General features: G+C 36.1%; 1 protein-coding gene across 2 annotated transcripts in view; it reads left to right on the forward strand.

The window, feature by feature from the left end:
- The window catches only part of LOC123525515 (laminin subunit alpha-like), a 77,936-nt gene that overhangs the window by 53,322 nt on the left and 6,232 nt on the right, over positions 1-18,382 (forward strand). Inside the window, exons 44-59 of one of the 2 annotated variants that reach the window (XM_053537804.1) lie at positions 191-504; positions 1,474-1,628; positions 4,814-4,952; positions 5,944-6,037; positions 7,083-7,199; positions 7,702-7,887; positions 8,514-8,668; positions 9,356-9,529; positions 10,175-10,305; positions 12,740-12,893; positions 14,779-14,903; positions 15,507-15,847; positions 16,338-16,431; positions 16,566-16,683; positions 17,418-17,564; positions 18,195-18,340. In XM_053537804.1, coding sequence (XP_053393779.1) covers positions 191-504; positions 1,474-1,628; positions 4,814-4,952; positions 5,944-6,037; positions 7,083-7,199; positions 7,702-7,887; positions 8,514-8,668; positions 9,356-9,529; positions 10,175-10,305; positions 12,740-12,893; positions 14,779-14,903; positions 15,507-15,847; positions 16,338-16,431; positions 16,566-16,683; positions 17,418-17,564; positions 18,195-18,340 — 2,590 coding nt within the window. Of the gene's footprint in view, positions 1-190; positions 505-1,473; positions 1,629-4,813; positions 4,953-5,943; positions 6,038-7,082; positions 7,200-7,701; positions 7,888-8,513; positions 8,669-9,355; positions 9,530-10,174; positions 10,306-12,739; positions 12,894-14,691; positions 14,904-15,506; positions 15,848-16,337; positions 16,432-16,565; positions 16,684-17,417; positions 17,565-18,194; positions 18,341-18,382 lie in introns of those variants that run through there. The other variant, XM_053537805.1, reaches the window with a different exon arrangement.

An 18,382-nucleotide genomic window follows, 5' to 3' on the forward strand; every position in this document is an offset into this window, starting at 1 on the left:
AATCGAAGGGGTGTTCACTGAACATTTACTGACTGAATAGCAAACAGTAGAGTTTAAGATAAGCCTGTATGGACATGCAGTCTGATCTTGATCTGCACTGGTCACAAAGGCAGAATCACTTGTCATCAGCAAGCTAGATGTTAAACATGTTAAATGGGGAAATTAATCTTAACTGTATGAATTGTTTCAGTATTGGCTTTAATCAAAGAGAAACAGATGGAGCCAAAGGAACAAATGATGTTTAAAGACAAAGTTGCTGACAGCATCAAGGATGTGAATAACAGACTAGCAGATCTACTGGACAACAGTCAGAATTCTGAAAGTGTATCAACACGAGCACAGAACTTGATCGATAAATTGAGAGATGATACAATCTCATCAATAGTTATGCACATTGAAGATATAGAGTTTGCTGAACAGATGACGCTGGACACAATCATGATGTCAAATGATCAGCTTAATGCGTCTGAAGTTAATGTAGATACAGCTGCTGAAGAATTCAGGGTTTGTACCATAGTGTTATGTTATAATTCTAACAGGCCCTTTTCTGACCTGGTTGGCTAGCTGAATTGGCACATCAGTTATCATTCCAGAGTCGGTGCCTGACGGGTTATCTCAAAAGGTAGAGTACACATGATAATCAGAAGAGTGTAAGTTTGATCCATGACTATTAAACAGAAGGCAATAGGTATGAAGTTATTTTTCTATCGTCTCTAGGCCATTGTGTTGCAGTTGTCAGTTAATTATTTTAAAATGGCACAAAACTCAACAGACATTTAGGAAAAGTGGAAAACACTTTTAGAAATTATTTTCTGAGCATCTACCTTACAGTTGAACTACTTTAATTTCATGTAAATCCAGATTGGTTTTAGTGAGCAGTTTTGTATATTCAGGGTGTTGATTGGTAACATTTCATACTGTTGTGCTATTTTTCATTCATTGAATCAGGGGGTCATACATTTCAATTCTGGATGATGTATTTTCTCTAAGTGACAATTGACCGAAGCCACTACCGTATTTACCAGTCAGTTAGATGATTCTTCCATTAAACAAATTCCTTTTATTACTTAAAAATTGGGAGTATATTTGAGGCTCTTTTACAAATAAATTAGGTTAATGACAGTGACTCGCTTATTAGACAAGGCGGACATTAGCCCTGATTTTTAAGGAGAAAAGCGTTATCTTATAGTATGTGACAGGTCATTGGTCCTCCGTCACTGAATTATTTCAGGAAGTTGTCATTTACTTGCAGGGAAGATGGAATTCAGGATCACCTACTATTGTATTTGCTGTAGATAAGGTGTTTGTTGCTATGGTTTTATTATACAAAAACAGAGTAGCAGGCAAATTCAGAACAACAGCGGTATCTCCAATAGTATGGCAAATTCATAAAATGATAACACAAAAAATTACCCAATAAACAAGAACTGAAATTTTGCTGATTTGTCAAGCTGTGTATGTAACTTTTTGTAGGCTGTGGACAAGGTATCCTCTCAGTTGTTGCAAGCTAAAGCAGCTGTAGAACAATTCAACCTGGAGTATGAAAATCTTGACCTGGCAGAGGCGTCTGTCAACGACAGCTTCGAGCATGCTGACTCACTGCTAGAACAAGCAATGCTGTTGGAAAAGTAAGTATTTTACTCTCAGTTCATTCTGATTTATTTCAGCTTGTGATGGAAGGTTTAATTGTGATGGAAGTTTTAATTGTGATGGAAAGTTTGATTGTGATGGAAAGTTTGATTGTTACGGAAGGTTTGATTGTGGTGGAAGGTTTAATCGTGGTGGAAGGTTTAATTGTGATGGAAGGAAGGTTTGATTGTTATGGAAGGAAGTTTTAATTGTGATGGAAGGTTTAATTGTGATGGAAGGAAGGTTTGATTGTTATGGAAGGAAGGTTTGATTGTGGTGGAAGGTTTGATTGTGGTGGAAGGTTTGATTGTTATGGAAGGAAGGTTTGATTGTGATGGAAGGTTTGATTGTGGTGGAAGGTTTAATTGTGATGGAAGGTTTGATTGTTATGGAAGGAAGGTTTGATTGTGGTGGAAGGTTTGATTGTTATGGAAGGAAGGTTTGATTGTCATGGAAGGAAGGTTTGATTGTTATGGAAGGAAGGTTTAATTGTGATGGAAGGAAGGTTTGATTGTGGTGGAAGGTTTAATTGTGATGGAAGGAAGGTTTGATTGTTATGGAAGGAAGGTTTAATTGTGATGGAAGGTTTAATTGTGATGGAAGGAAGGTTTGATTGTTATGGAAGGAAGGTTTGATTGTGGTGGAAGGTTTAATTGTGATGGAAGGAAGGTTTGATTGTGGTGGAAGGTTTAATTGTGATGGAAGGAAGGTTTGTTTGTGATGGAAGTTTTGATTGTGATGGAAGGTTTAAAGTTATTTGAATCTTTCTGTCAAGTCCACGTCAGTCGGAAAGAGGTACTGGTGTCATGAGGTAAGTTTATTTCCCCAGTAGGTCTGGAATCCATAGCTTCTGTGTTCAATGGATGGCTGACATCTTAACCAACAGACTTTTGTAAAAGCAGGCTGTCAGCATTTGCTGTTTTTGTTTGAGAGATTTCAATATACATGTAATTGTTTTTATTAGCTCACCTGAGCACAAAGTGCTCAGGGTGAGGTATTGTGATCGCTCACCGTCCGGCGTCCGTCCGTCCGTCCGTCCGTCGTCCGTCCACACTTTCCTTTAAACAACATCTCCTCCTAAACCAACAGGCCAATTTTGATGAAACTTCACAGGGATGTTCCTTGGATGGCCCCCTTTCAAAATTGTTCAAAGAATTGAATTCTATGCAGAACACTGGTTGCCATGGCAACCGAAAGGAAAAACTTTAAAAATCTTCTTCTCAAAAACCAGAAGACCTAGAGCTTAGATATTTGGTGTGAAGCATTGCCTAGTGGACCTCTACCAAGTTTGTTCAAATCATGACCCCGGGGTCAAAATTGACCCCGCCCCAGGGGTCACTTGATTTTACATAAGAAAATCTTAAAAAATCTTCTTCTCAAAAACCAGAAGCCTTAGAGCTTAGATATTTGACATGTAGCATTGCCTAGTGGACCTCTACTAAAATTGTTCAAATCATGACCCCGGGGTCAAAATTGACTCTGCCCCAGGGGGCACTTGATTTACATAGGAAAATCTTCAAAAAATTTCTAAAAATAAACCAGAAGGCCTAAAGCTTAGATATTTCACATGTAGCATTGCCTAGTGGACCTCTACAAAATTTGTTCAAATCATGGCCCCCGGGGTCAAAATTGACCCCGCCCCAGGGGTCACTTGATTTTACATAAGAAAATATTTAAAAAATCTTCTTCTCAAAAACCAGAAGCCCTAGAGCTTAGATATTTGACATGTAGCATTGCCTAGTTGACCTCTACTAAAGTTGTTCAAATTATGACCCGGGGGTCAAAATTGACCCCGCCCTAGGGGTCACTTGACTTTACAACGGAAAATCTTCAAAAGTTTTCTAAAAACAAACCAGAAGGCCTAGAGCTTAGATATTTCACATGTAGCATTACCTAGTGGACCTCTACAAAATTTGTTCATATCATGACCCCCTGGGTCAAAATTGACCCCGCCCCAGAGGTCACTTGATTTTACATAGGAAAATCTTCAAAAATTTTCTAAAAATAAACTAGAAGGCGTAGAGACTAGATATTTGACATGTAGCATTGCCTAGTGGACCTCTACAAAATTTGTTCAAACCTTGTCCCCCGGGGTCAAAATTGACTCCGCCCTAGGGGTCACTTGATTTTACATAGGAAAATCTTAAAAAAAAATTCTAAAAATAAACCAGAAGGCCTAGATCTTAGATATTTGACATGTAGCATTGCCTATTAGACTTTTACAAAGTTTATTCAAATCATGACCCCTGGGGTCAAATTGACCCTGCCCCATGGGGTAACTTGATTGTACATAGAAAAATCTTCAAAATTTTCTAAAAATAAACCAGAAGAGCTTAGATATTTGACATGTAGCATTGCCTAGTGGACCTCTACAAAAAGTTTTCAAATCTTGTTTTTAAAGTTACTTAAAGAAAATTTCAACTATATTTTCTCATAATTCTTTTGATTGATTTCTATTATGATCTTTTGACCTTGAAGACTTGTCCTTAAGTGCAATGATAACAGGTGAGCGATATAGGGCCATCATGGCCCTCTTGTTATTTTTCCTGTAGTTTTAGACATTTGCAAGAAGAAAATTGAAAATCTTTCAAAAATCTTTGATTGCTTTACTCTTTTGAAGAAGAGGATGTATACAACAGTATTATGTTCTTATCACAGTGTATGCAACAACAACACTGCATGTTATGTTGTTGTCATTGTGTTTACACTGATACTTTATGCCATACTTTTATCAAAGTATGTACACATATGATGCATATTATGTTTTATCATAGTGTGTATGCAAATACTGTATAGATCTATTGTGTTTTTACAGTGTGTACACAAATATTGTAGGTTATGTTTTATCACAGTTCGTATAAATACACTATATGCTATGTTTGTATGACAGTGTGTACACAGATTCAATATGTTACTTTTTATCAGAGTTTGTACACTTACACAGTATGTTACATTTCATCACAGTGGGTGCAAAGACACTATAGGCTATGTTTTATCACTGTGTTGACACGGATTCTATATGTTATGTTTTATCATAGCGTGTACACATATACTATGTGTAATGTTTTACCATCATGTACAAATTTATAGTATATTATGTTTTATCTATGTGTGTGAACAGACATTGTATGTTATGTTTTATCACAGTGTGTACAGAGACATTATATGTTATATTTTATTTCAGCGTTTACACAGATACTCGTGAAGTGGCAGCAAATGCAGTTACAGCAGGAACAGCCTATGAGAACATTGTAAAAGCCATCAGCAATGCCAAGCTGGCAGCAGATATGGCAATGCAGGCTGCGGATGAGGCTGCTTTGAATGTAAGTGCTGTTTATTAACTAACTATCACAGTTTGTGGAGGACCTCAGTGGTTAAGGTCACTGACTCCTAAATACTTGCCCTGTATCACTATGGGTTTGCAACCTTGGAATATTCTTTTATGTGAGGAAGTGGTCCAGTTAGCAGGATAGTGATTCTACCTAGGTACCAGCCTGTGCTGGAAATAATGAAGCAAAGAGGCATCTGAAGTCTACCTCCACCATAGAAAAGCTGGAAGTTCGCCATATGACCTATAATTGTGTTAAACCCATCAATAACAAAAGAACAACTAATATCTGGACCTGTTTAAGTAACAGAATTAGTGAACCCTTATGAAAACATACCAGTATATTCCATCAAAGCATTATTAAGGCTGTTAATTCTAAAACATGGCAAAATAAACTGAATTTCAAATTATCCTCTCTATGTAAGCAGAAGGTTGGGACTTCATAATGATTGTTATGGTCACTGACTTCAAGTAACTTGCTCCTCAATGCTGTTGGATAAAAACCCTTTATGGGGCTTATAATCATTTTGAATGAGGGAGATAGCTGTCCTCCTGACTGACAGATGTCCAGTGATTCTACTCAGTCACCCAAATTGTGCTTTAAATAATTTACAAAGGGGTAACCATAAAAGCTAGAAAGTCATCCTGTTATCTTAATCTTAAAACTTGCCAGAAACAGAATCACACAGATGTAATGATTGTCTAACACAGGGAGTAGCAAGATTAAATTAAATCAGTAATAACTTGGCAGGATTGTATAAATGTATGAGTGAATTGTTTAAAACTGTTAATTGTTATAGAAAAGGAATATTTTTGAAGAGATTTGTTTTTATGGAGAATAGCCTTAAAAAAAATAAAAATATGCCAATTAGACTACAGTTTTATCACATTTACTTTGTGATCATACGTAATGAAGCAGAAAACTTTAAAAGTTCCTCCACATCAGAATGAAGAAATTAAATAAATGTCTTCAAACTGTATTATAGTCTCAAGGAGTTGGTGATGAGTCACAGAATCTTACATCATCAAGTGGAACTCTTTTACTAGGTGCAAGAATTCGATACAACGATACACAAATTGGTAAGTTTCAACTAATATCACAAAGTTGTTATGGGTTGATCTTTTTCATGAAAAGAATTTTTTAAGCATGATTTTAGAAGATTAGTGGTTCTACCCAGGTGACTGCTTGTAGAATCTTTATCAGTCAGTTGAGGATTAACACAGTATAATCATTTTCTGTATTTTTCACATTACGTTTTTAATAAATTCTGAAATCATTTAATTTTGTAAGCAAGAACATTCATGATTTTTGTCCAAAAGGCTAATTCATTTGATATTATTTTGTGGCATCATGTTCCTGATTTAATTCTTGATTGATGCAATCACAACATGTATGAAACTTAGTCCTTTGTGAATATTAATTATTTTATAATAGTTTTTAGGAGAGAATTGTTCCTGGACCATAATGTCTTAAATTATAACAGCTATGGCTTTCAAACTTAAAAGAATGACTAAAGTACAACTAGAGAAAGATCCCTTTTGAGTTTGGGATCTGTGGCTCAAAAATGTCAGGGTTACAGGGAATTGACTTAATTTCTGGTATTGTTTTCATTCAGAAGTCAGAAAATATAAAAGCTACTGCTTTCAATCCTGACACTATGATCAAACACCTCTTGCGGATCAGTCATAAAGCACTAAGATGATAGCTACAGCTTTCACAGTGTCTAGGCACCACTAGAGGAAGATCTCTTTTGATTTTAGGGTCAGTGGCTGACAGGTCAATGTTATGGGGAAAACAAATCCCCCCTCCCTCCTCTTTAATTTCTTGATATTGTATTAGTATCATTCATCCACGTCCTGCACCCCCTGCTCTCCCTCACTTCCAGACCCCTCCCTACTTACCTCTTTCTCTGCCCCCCTCCTCATCCAAAATAATTGCTGTTTTAATACCCATATTACTGCCCTGACCAATGCTGCTTGTAAACAAGAGTATTTTTCACCATAAGGCAGGGCTTACGGTTTTTCATTTCCTTAAAAGTTTTTCGGGACTGATTATATCATGGGTGTATTGGGTACCAATGTTCATGAATATTGGCCAAAACTTACCTTATTGATTTCCTTTCAGATTTGTTAGAGAGACTAGACATAGCAAAGGCAGGAACTAACAATATTGAAGACATGAACAAAGATGTCAGAAATGAGGTAGATCAGATCAATACCAGAATTGGAAGAACGCCAGTTGGTAAGCAATAGTATATAATTTTGGTAAGAAATTTCAGGGGTTCCAGACCATCCTCTACCTTGCAAATAACACTGGCAACTTTAATAATTGATGAAAGCCCTGATATTTGTTTTGTTACTAACTCAGTTGAGCAAATTAAAGTGGGAATTCTTGTATCTGTGGACTTGCATCACTTGATCAAGGATCAGAATCCCTTAGAATTGCCTGTTGGAAAGTTTGTTAATCTGAGACAGAAGTGAGCATGTGTCAAGCTTTCTTAGATTGTTGAGCTGGCTTTTGAAACAGGAACCACAATAGCAAAGAATAGAAAATCCTTGGCATCTTTTTATGAACTACTTGCTAACTTGGCACTAAACTCATTCATAGCATCCTCAAACTTTCAGGAATAGATAAAGATTTATGGTATTATTTAAAACATATGACAGTTAAGAATATTACAGTATAACAAAACACTTAATATCTGTCAAACTATTTTATAACTAAAATCGAATTTTTTGAATAGGTGAAGCTGGTGATAAAGCAAATGAAGTTGTTGTAAAAGGTGGAGAAGCGGAAGTAAAAGCTGCAGACTCAAAGGATAGTGTTAAAGACATATTGGGTGACCTTCCTAAACAGTTAGAGAAAACTGTTCCACTTACAAATGATGCTCTCAACACTAATAGAGACATCAAGGAGGCTAATGTACAAGGTAGGCATTTAGAGGAGTCAGTTCAAATTCATGTTATAGAATAAAAACAGTTAAGTGTACAAAAGGATGATCGGCATACTAACAGAGATATCAAGGAGGCTAATGTACAAGGTATAGTTTGAGATTACGTCAGTTCTTGCTTTTGATATATAGGGAAAACAGTTCATGTATGACTTGAGACATTATTATCATTCTTTCTTTATATGATTCATCAGGGTGCTCAATCCTGGTACACACAAAAAATGTTCTTCATAGAGATGTCTAAAGGCAATTTCTCCATTACTAATCCATGCTGGGAAGTTCCATGCCAAGAACAAACCTGTACAGAAACTGACCAAACTGCTGTATCAGTTGACAAGTGGTGCTAAACTCATTTCAGACAAACAAAAATGTTGAGTAATAAAAATTCTCTATTTAAAAAATTCAAATTGGTTTGTATGGTAAACTTTACCACTACAATGAAAACAAGTGAAACATACAGGACCTTTTTGGTAATAATAGTACATTTGTGAGTACTTAATTTCATGAATATGGACACGTAGGGAAAATAAATCCCTCGTGAAAATTTCTGATTTTACTGTAGTTGTAAGGATGTTAACAATATTTGTGTATTTGTAATATTACAGTGAAGAATGTAGAGAAGTTTATCCCAGAGATCAAGACACTGCTGAAGGACCTGACAGCACAGTCGGAGAAGGTGATGAACATGAAGAGTGATGTAACAACAAATATCGCTGCCCTCAGAAAGAAGATAGATATTGCAAGGGATCAGGCTAATCTGGTATGTTCATCTGTTAATGTAGAGAAGTCAGGCCTCCTTTCAGTATTATTTGATTAATGGAAAGTTAAAGTTAAAAACATGATGTGGGTATCTTTTTCTTGTTTCGAGATATGAGAACAGGATTCAGTGCTTTTATCTTGTTATCAATTTATTGTATATATTTTCAATGTTTAACATTTATACAAGCATTAAATTAACATACAAATGGTTGGGCAATATTCCACATACTGGGCCTCCAGCTTTTATCTTGGTATTATATTTTATTGTTTAAAATTTTATAAATAACATCTGTCTACATGTGGCTAGAAACTTGGTATCCATTTAAATACCTGCCCTTGCATGAAACAATGTCCTTAGAGGTACCTGAGGTCTTCCTCTATAATAGGGTCTTCGTGACTCTAAACACTCTCCCATTGCAAAAATAAATAAATGAATAAAAAAATGGGTAAATACTGAAACATTTAATCACATGAAACATTTAACTTCATTTTATTTATTTTATCTTACTTTAAAATTCAATAGTATATTTCCTCCATAAAAAGCTGTTCTAACTGAAACCTTTATTCTGTTTCTAATGAAAATGATTTCAATTCCATTTTTTGTATCAAAGTGATTTTAGCAAACAATTGCATTTGTAGTTTGTTTAAAAAGTTTCTTGTTAATGCAGTGGTTTTTAATGTATTTTAGATCAGAGTAGGCCTGAACTTCCTTGGAAATACATCTGTGACTTTGCGTAACCCTCCCAATGTGGCACAGGCTGGCTCTTACAGCCAGGTGGACCTTTTCTTCAAGACAAACTCTGAGAATGGACTTCTGCTGTATGCTGGCAGTAAGCGTTCAGCAACTAATAAAGGAAATCAGGTATTTACTGTTTGATTCTGAGTGTATTTTCTTGTCTGACAGTTATGAAATGTCTTCTCTTGTGACTGGGACCCTATGTGTCAATATCTAAGGTCACTGACTTCAGTCATTTGCTACTGTTAACTGTGAGTTTGAAACAGTTATGCGGGGTCTCCATGTCAAAGTGGTGTTTTAAAATGACTTACCCCTCACTGATGTAGGTTTGATATTATGTTTAGGGTGTAAAATTCTTCATGTGAGGAAGCCATCTCTCTGTCGTATAGAAGACTGATGGTTCTATACAGTTGCCTGCCCATGTCTGAAACAATGCTTGCATGGGTACCTGGGGTCTTCCTCCACTATCAAAAGCTGGAAAAGTTTACATACACCTAAATTGTGTCTGTGACTCTAAAACAAAAAAGAAAATTAGTTCATGTAAGGAAGCTATCCTGTTAGCCAGCAGAAGGTTAGTGTTGAATTAATTTCCTGTATAGGCATCACGATGAACATTTCAAATACATAATATCCTTGGTCAGGTTGTTGTAAGTATTTTAAGTTTCAAAAATTCATGTAAACTAAGAGTATATAATTAGTCTATATATATTTAGAACAACAATATTTTGGAGGTGACAGTGAACTACAAATGTATATTGTTTTTCATTCAAGGGAGACTACATGTCTTTGGAAATTGAGAATGGCAATGTAGTGTTCAAGTATGACCTTGGATCAGGAGAGGCCAAGATCAACCATCCACACTATGTGGCTGATGGACAGTGGTATAAGGTCATTGCCAAAAGGTAAACTATTTCATACACAGAAAACAGAATACTATGAATTTGTCAATATTTGTGGGAAACTAATTTTTGTGAATTTTATGGTTGCATAATTGCAGGAACTTTAATCCCAGTGAACAAATAAAATTATCATTTATTTTATCTTCAATGAATTCATTCCCCATAAACACCAAACCACGGAATTTTATGCCTGCAAAATTATACGATTTTATAGTATCCTTAAGTAAGAAAATATTCGTCAGCTATTGCTATGCAAGCTAATTTCTTGGTTGTATTTTTTAAAAGAAAAATAAGTTACCAGGTATATGTTTTATATAAAATGATGTGCTTTTACTTATTTAAAGTTAGACATGAATGGAATTTGTACTCTCAAACTTGTAACTCAAGACCGACTCTTGAGAAAAGGGGAAAGTGTCCTTATTAAAGGGTGGTCTGTGAAGACAGGTGTAGTTGTAAAGTTGGTAAGTAAGTTGAAAAAGAATATTGTGGCATTTCAAAATAATTTAACATTGTGGTTTTTTAGCTCACCTGTCACAAAGTGACAAGGTGAGCTTTTGTGATCGCCCGGTGTCCGTCCGTGCGTGCGTCCGTAATCTTTTGCTTGTGACCACTCTAGAGGTCACATTTTTCATGGGATCTTAATGAAAGTTGGTCAGAATGTTCATCTTGATGATATCTAGGTCAAGTTCAAAACTGGGTCACGTGCTGTCAAAAACTAGGTCAGTAGGTGTAAAAATAGAAAAACCTTGTGACCTCTCTAGAGGCCATATATTTCACAAGATCTTCATGAAAATTGGTCAGAATGTTCACCGTGATGATATCTAGGCCAAGTTCGAAACTGGATCACGTGCCGTCAAAAACTAGGTCAATAGGTCTAAAAATAGAAAAACTTTGTGACCTCTCTAGAGGCCATATATTTCACAAGATCTTCATGAAAATTGGTCAGAACGTTCACCTTGATGATATCTAGGTCAAGTTCGAAACTCGGTCACGTGCCATCAAAAACTAGGTCAGTAGGTCAAATAATAGAAAAACCTTGTGACCTCTCTAAAGGCCATATTTTTCATGGGATCTGTATGAAAGTTGGTCTGAATGTTCATCTTGATGATATCTAGGTCAAGTTCGAAACTGGGTCACGTGCTGTCAAAATCTAGGTCAGTAGGTCTAAAAATAGAAAAACTTTGTGACCTCTCTAGAGGCCATATCTTTCATGACATCTTCATGAAAATTGGTTAGAACGTTCACCTTGATGATATCTAGGTCAGGTTTGAAAGTGGGTCAAGTGCCATCAAAAACTAGGTCAGTAGGTCAAATAATAGAAAAACCTTGTGACCTCTCTAGAGGCCATATTTTTCATGGGATCTGTATGAAAGTTAATCTAAATGTTCATCTTGATGATATCTAGGTCAAGTTCGAAAGTGGGTCACGTGCCATCAAAAACTAGGTCAGTAGGTCAAATAATAGAAAAACCTTGTGACCTCTCTAAAGGCCATATTTTTCATTGGATCTGTATGAAAATTGGTCTGAATGTTCATCTTGATGATATCTAGGTCAAGTTTGAAACAGGGTCATGTGCGGTCAAAAACTAGGTCAGTAGGTCTAAAAATAGAAAAACCTTGTGACCTCTCTAGAGGCCATACTTGTGAATGGATCTCCATAAAAATTGGTCAGAATGTTCACCTTGATGATATCTAGGTCAAGTTTGAAACTGGGTCACGTGCCTTAAAAAACTAGGTCAGAAGGTCAGATAATAAAAAAAACCTTGTGACTTCTCTAGAGGCCATACTTTTCATGGGATCTGTATGAAAGTTGGTCGGAATGTTCATCTTGATGTTATCTAGGTCAAGTTTGAAACTGGGTCAACTGCAGTCAAAAACTAGGTCAGTAGGTCTAAAATTATTTAAATCTTTTGACCTCTCTAGAGGCCATATTTTTCAATGGATTTTCATGAAAATTGATCTGAATGTTCACCTTGATGATATCTAGATCAGTTTCGAAACTGGGTCACGTGCGGTCATAAACTAGGTCAGTAGGTATAAAAATAGAAAAACCTTGTGACCTCTCTAGAGGCCATATTTTTCATGAGATCTTCATGAAAATTAGTGAGAATGTTCACCTTGATGATATCTAGGTAAAGTTCAAAACTGGGTCACATGAGCTCAAAAACTAGGTCACTATGTCTAATAATAGGAAAAACGACGTCATACTCAAAACTGGGTCATGTGGGAAGAGGTGAGCAATTCAGGACCATCATGGTCCTCTTGTTTAAGAGGTGGTCTTTAGCACAAATTTGACTGCTTTTACCCAGGGAATTACTGCTATGCAAATTTTTAGTAATACCGGTCAAAAAAAAGGTACACTTAACTAGTTTGCCTGTCTCAAAGCCATTGTTCACTTGTACATTCATTCTTTAGTCACATGTTTATAACAATTTTAGAATTGGCAAGGGTGGCATCCTGACATTGGAGAGAGATCCAGACAAGGAGCCGCTGGGTTCTGTCCAGGGCCGGTCAGAAGGACTGGCCACAGTACTCGAGATGAACCCACTAACCACAAGGTTTTATGCTGGAGGATTGCCAGATGGAGCCACTGTAAGCACATAATCACACTTTCACTATTTAAGGTTTTTCTTGTGTTATCCATTTCAAAAAGCCATATTTAAGGTAAGATATGTTAGTTTTCATCTGTCAATTTGTGGAAAGTTCTATTACATAATTTTGACAAGTTTGAAATTGGAGTTGATATAAATTTTGACTTGCCCACACACTAGTTGTGCCTCAAACCCAGACAGGTATGTAGAATTCTTTAATGTGAGAAAGTCATACAGCTGACTCGCAGAATGTGGGTGGTACTACTGTGTGTCCACCTGTACCTAAATTGTGTCACTATACCTTGTAACGAACTGTACGAAACCCATTAACTTATTAAGAACATCTAGACACCACATGACTGTATTTAAAGGCATGTTATCCAGTGCCATCAAACAGCCACTGTTTGGGAAAGTGATCATGGAGATGATTCAGTTTTTGAAACAGACTATAATTTATATGACAAGACAACAAAGACTATATTAGTGCCATGGAGTGAATTCAGTTTTTTGAAGCAGACAATATTTTATATCTCTATATATCTCAGACAAGGTAGCAATAGCAAGAGAGAATTATATTGGTGCCATGGAGAGAATTCAGTTTTTGAAACAGGCTATATTTTGTATCTCTTTAGATCTCAGACAAGGTAACAAGAGATAACTATATTGGTGCTGTGGAGAGTATTCAGATTTTGAAGCAGATTATACAGTTGAACTTCAATGGCTCGAACTCGGATCTTTCGAACACACGGGGTCGCTCGAACTCTTCGCCCGGTCCCGAATTTATTCCTTCTTTATTCTATATAGTTCTACCTCGGATCGCTCGAACTTCGAAAATTCGAACTCTCGAACTCATTTGGTGGTCCCCTCGGCTTAATTACAGTGATAATTACACCTATTCAGTCGAACAGACATTTGTCGCCGGAATGGCTTGTGTTTACAAAGTTTTTCACACTCTGCCTGACATTCGCCAAGCTTCCCCTTTAACCTGCGCGTGCGTAATTTTCACACGCTTATGTAATTAGCGTCGGTATACGACAAACAAATTAAACAAAGTGACTTTCGTTACTGCAATGCTTTAAAGGGCTTTGATTTATACGAATAAAATTATTCAAAATAATTGAGCGATGTCTGTTTTTATTTTTCTGCATTAAAACGGGAGATCCGATGTCAACTTTCATAATGCTTTAGCATGGCTGAACAATTTAGTAAAGGACCTGGAAACGGTGGAATAGCTATGTCGGCTACTTGAAAGCAATATATTTGATAATATTTGTACTGGACTATGATTCATAAAGGTTTGCTATTCATGTCTTTCTATTTGATGCTGTCTTCACGATATTCTTATAATTATATTAGTGGTTTATCTGTTTTTTTGTATCTATGTCATGTTTGAAAATAAATAAAGCATATTTCAGCGTTCGTTTTTTATTTATCATCGTATCATACACACATTTAGGAACAATATGACAATATATTACGATGTGAGGTTTGTAACACATCATGCCCTCGAATTCCCAAATTCAAAATGGCCGCCATCTGGATGGCTCGAACAACGGAAAACTCGAACTAATTTCCACGGGACCCTCGAGTTCGAGCCATCGAAGTTCGACTGTATTTTGTATCTCTTTAGAGACAAGGTAACAAGAGAGAACTATATTGGTGTCATAAAGAGTATTCAGTTTTTGAAGCAGACTATATTTTGTATCTCTATAGACCTCAGACAAGGTAACAAGAGAGCACTATATTGGTGCAATGGATAGTATTCAATTTTTGAAGCAGACTATATTTTGTACCTGTAGATCTCAGACAAGGTAACAAGAGAGAACTATGTTGGTGCCATGGAGAGTATTCAATTTTTGAAGCAGACTATATTTTGCATCTTATAGATCTCAGACAAGGTAACAAGAGAGAACTATGTTGGTGCTATGGAGAGTATTCAGTTTGACGATAGACCAATGGGACTGTGGAACTTTGAAGAAGCAGCAAACAACGTTGTTGGTGCCAGAGAAAGGTATAAATACAATGATACTTGTAATAAACTGTTAAACAGCCTTCTGTTAAATCATTTACCACTCACCTTTGTTGGTTCGAGATCAGCTCAGGCATAATGTAACAAAACTATTTGGCTGACATTTGGACAGTTGATGGTAATACCAAAGGGCCTGCTTTTGCTTGAAATAAAACTGAGAGGAGCACCTGGGTATTTCCTCTGTTAAAGGCAGGAAAGTTGCAGTTTGACTTGAATTTTGTCAGTATGACTTAAAACCCACAAACTTGCTGTAATTTTATTCAGAATATTGTGTTTATTAATGTTTAATTTTTCTGATTTCATGGACATAAAATTTTAGTTGGAATTTGTTTCGTTGATTGACACGACCAAAAAATCAATAAAATTTAATTTGACATGAATAATAATGATTTGACAATAATCACTTTGTTAATAGTTAAAGATATAAGTACAGTAAAGAACGGATTGCTTGGGATTGCAAGAAGAGCAAATTGCTCAAGATACCCAAGGTTGCAGATGATCCAAATGTAGAAGAAAAATGGCCAGGGAAAGCAGATTGCTTGAGTGAGCTGTGTTTTACTGTATGCTTGCTTTCATTTTGTACAGGAGCATCCTGACATCTATTGTGTCAAATGGTTTCCGGTTCGATGGTAAGGGCTATGTTGTTTTAAGTACGTCAAAGACAGGCTGGACACCAGCAGTTAGTTCTCAGGTGGCGATGAAATTCAAGACATATAGTGAGAATGGGCTGCTCTTCTTTGCGGGAGATGGAAAGCGCGACTTCCTGTCAGTGGAACTGAACAACGGGGAAGTGCTGTATCAGTTCGACCTTGGTGGTGGTCGGATTGAAATTCAGTATCCAAAGAAGGTCAATGATGGAGAGTGGCATGAGGTGCAAGTTAACCGGCTGAACAAGACAGGAGTTGTGTTTGTTGATGGAATGTCTTGTAAGTAAAATTCAATTCTCATTAATCAGTGTATATGTAAGGGAAGTGAATCCACTCATTTTGATGAACTTTAGCATTTGTCTCTTTTTAAATTCCTTGCTTTAAACAAGTATTGAAGACTGTTTTTCTTCTAGTTCAAAATTTCTTGATTTTTCCTCCACCTATCTTTGGTCCATAGGGAGTTGGGTTTGGAGGGATTCCACTGCATAAAGAAAAACAGAGGTAGCAAGGTTGTTTAAGTTGCAGACTTTGAATCTCTTTGGATATAGCATTCTTCCATGTACGGAAGCTGTCCAGGTGGCTGTGGAAGATTAGTGGTTCTCACCAGGTGCCAACCTGTTTGAAATAGTACCTATAGAGGCACAAACAGTCACTTTATCACCTTGAGGGTGTAGGTATTACTTAAAATCCACCAAAATCAAAACAAAAATGAAGAATATAAGAGATATTTTCACATAGGCTGTTAATTTCATTTGTTGTCTATTTTTAGTTGGACCTATGGATTCACCAGGTGCACAGAGCCAGCTGTCAATCACTGATGATATCTCTATAGGAGGATACCAGGATATCATCCTACCAGTCAAGTATGCAAATTACTCGTGCTTTTATAACTTAAGAATGCAAATTAGTCATGCCATTTTTAACTCGAATATACTAATTACTCATGCTATTTTAATCTCAAGCATGCAAATTACTTATAATTTAATTTGTATTTCAGTGGTATAACTAAGCAAGGGTTTGAAGGATGTATAGAAGATGTATCTTTACAACTTGGTATGTGGGACCTCAATGAAAACAAACAGGCGAAAGGTGTTATACCAGGCTGTCCTGACCAGGTAAGTAAATCTGTTGGCACACATCTTAAGATACAATTTTGTATCATATATTCAAGACAGTCAAATTGTCTACTTGTCTACTATGGAATGCAGATAATATGTTAAAAATGTATCAGAATCTGTTTACTTTGTTGGTGAAATATTGTGAATAATTTTATGTTTTTTTGAGGGACTAATTTTCATAGATTTAATGTTTGTTTCAATCTATGAAAAACAGTGAATCTATAAAAGTCCCATGTATTTTATTCATCTATGAATTTTTGTCTCCACAAAATAAAGTATTATTTGCCCAAACCATGAAATTTTATTCAAACAAAAATGACTGCAGTTTATGTACATGAAAGTTGCTGGAGAAGGTTTTTGTTTCTGGAGACTGCAAACTTGTCTTTATGTTTAGGTTATGCATCTGTTAAAGCTACCTATTCAAATTATCTAATGAAGTAAGTCAAAGGATATTAAACTGGGATACTGGACTTGACTCCTATAGTGCAAAATGCATGCAAAGATGTAAAGTTTTCCTTGTTTGTGAGGTAGTAAATTTTTCAAAGGTTGAACTTAAGTTGTCACACAAGAGTTTTGTAGCTCATGTTGTCTCTTGATCATATGAGACATGAAATAAAGCATACTTTTTACCATAACCTTTTCATATGTTGCCACTGTCCTTTCTATAGTATTCTTGATAGGTGTATTAACACCATTGGCATGATTTGAGTTGCATTATTGTTTGTTCACAGATTGCCCGTGTGGCGAGCTTCAGTGCAGACAGATTGTCCTACATTGCTCAGCCTATAGACAGTGTTGGTACAACATTCGAAATCACCTTCAAGATGAAGACCAAACAAGAAAAGGCTCTTTTATTATATGTAGGAAATACAGAACAGGTATTACTAAGCGTATCTTATTATAACAATATTTGAAAACCTTTTATGTCAGCTGTTAATACAGTATTTTGTGTTTTGTTTTTAAAGTTTTCAGTCTTATTATAGTCCAGGTACAAAGCATGTGTGTTTGGCCTTTATTGGAGTTATGACTGTTCAAGATCATTATACAGCAAGATACTGAGAAATTACCAACTGTCATAGGGGAACCAATTTTCGTGGAATTGGTGGTTGTGTCAGTCCACAATATTTAATGCCAAAAAAGCAGTATAATTTTCATTCATTTCATGTTCAGAGTTAAAAATCCACAAATTTATATCTCCACAAAATAGCCACTTTGTCCAAAACCACCAAATTTCTTGCCTACAAAATTAAATGATTTCATTGTACACACATGACTGATTACTAGGTCAAGGTCACACTTTGGCATTAAAGGTCAAATAGATTTATTTTGTTTCTCCCTCCATAACTTCCAAACTGCTGGAAGGATTTTCAGAAAATTATTGTCAGTCAGCTCATCAAGACAATGTTCACAGCACTTGCTTTCGCTGTATTTAAGGTGTTTGTGGTATAAATCAGCTTCAGAGATAGCTCTAGTTAATATATATGATCAGTGATCAATGTTTGTTTCAGGCTGCAGGTTTCTCAGTGTCTGTGTTTGAAGGGAAGATATCGGTGATCAGTGACCCTGGTGGTGAGAAACTAGAGATGATAAGCCATGTAAATACGTACAATGATGGACGCTGGCACTACATATCCATCATGAAAATTGGCAAAAAGTGAGTAAAATTATTTTCCTGTAACCACATGATAAATTATTT

The sequence above is a fragment of the Mercenaria mercenaria genome, chromosome 3, assembly GCF_021730395.1.
Source record: "Mercenaria mercenaria strain notata chromosome 3, MADL_Memer_1, whole genome shotgun sequence".
NCBI lineage: Eukaryota > Metazoa > Mollusca > Bivalvia > Venerida > Veneridae > Mercenaria > Mercenaria mercenaria.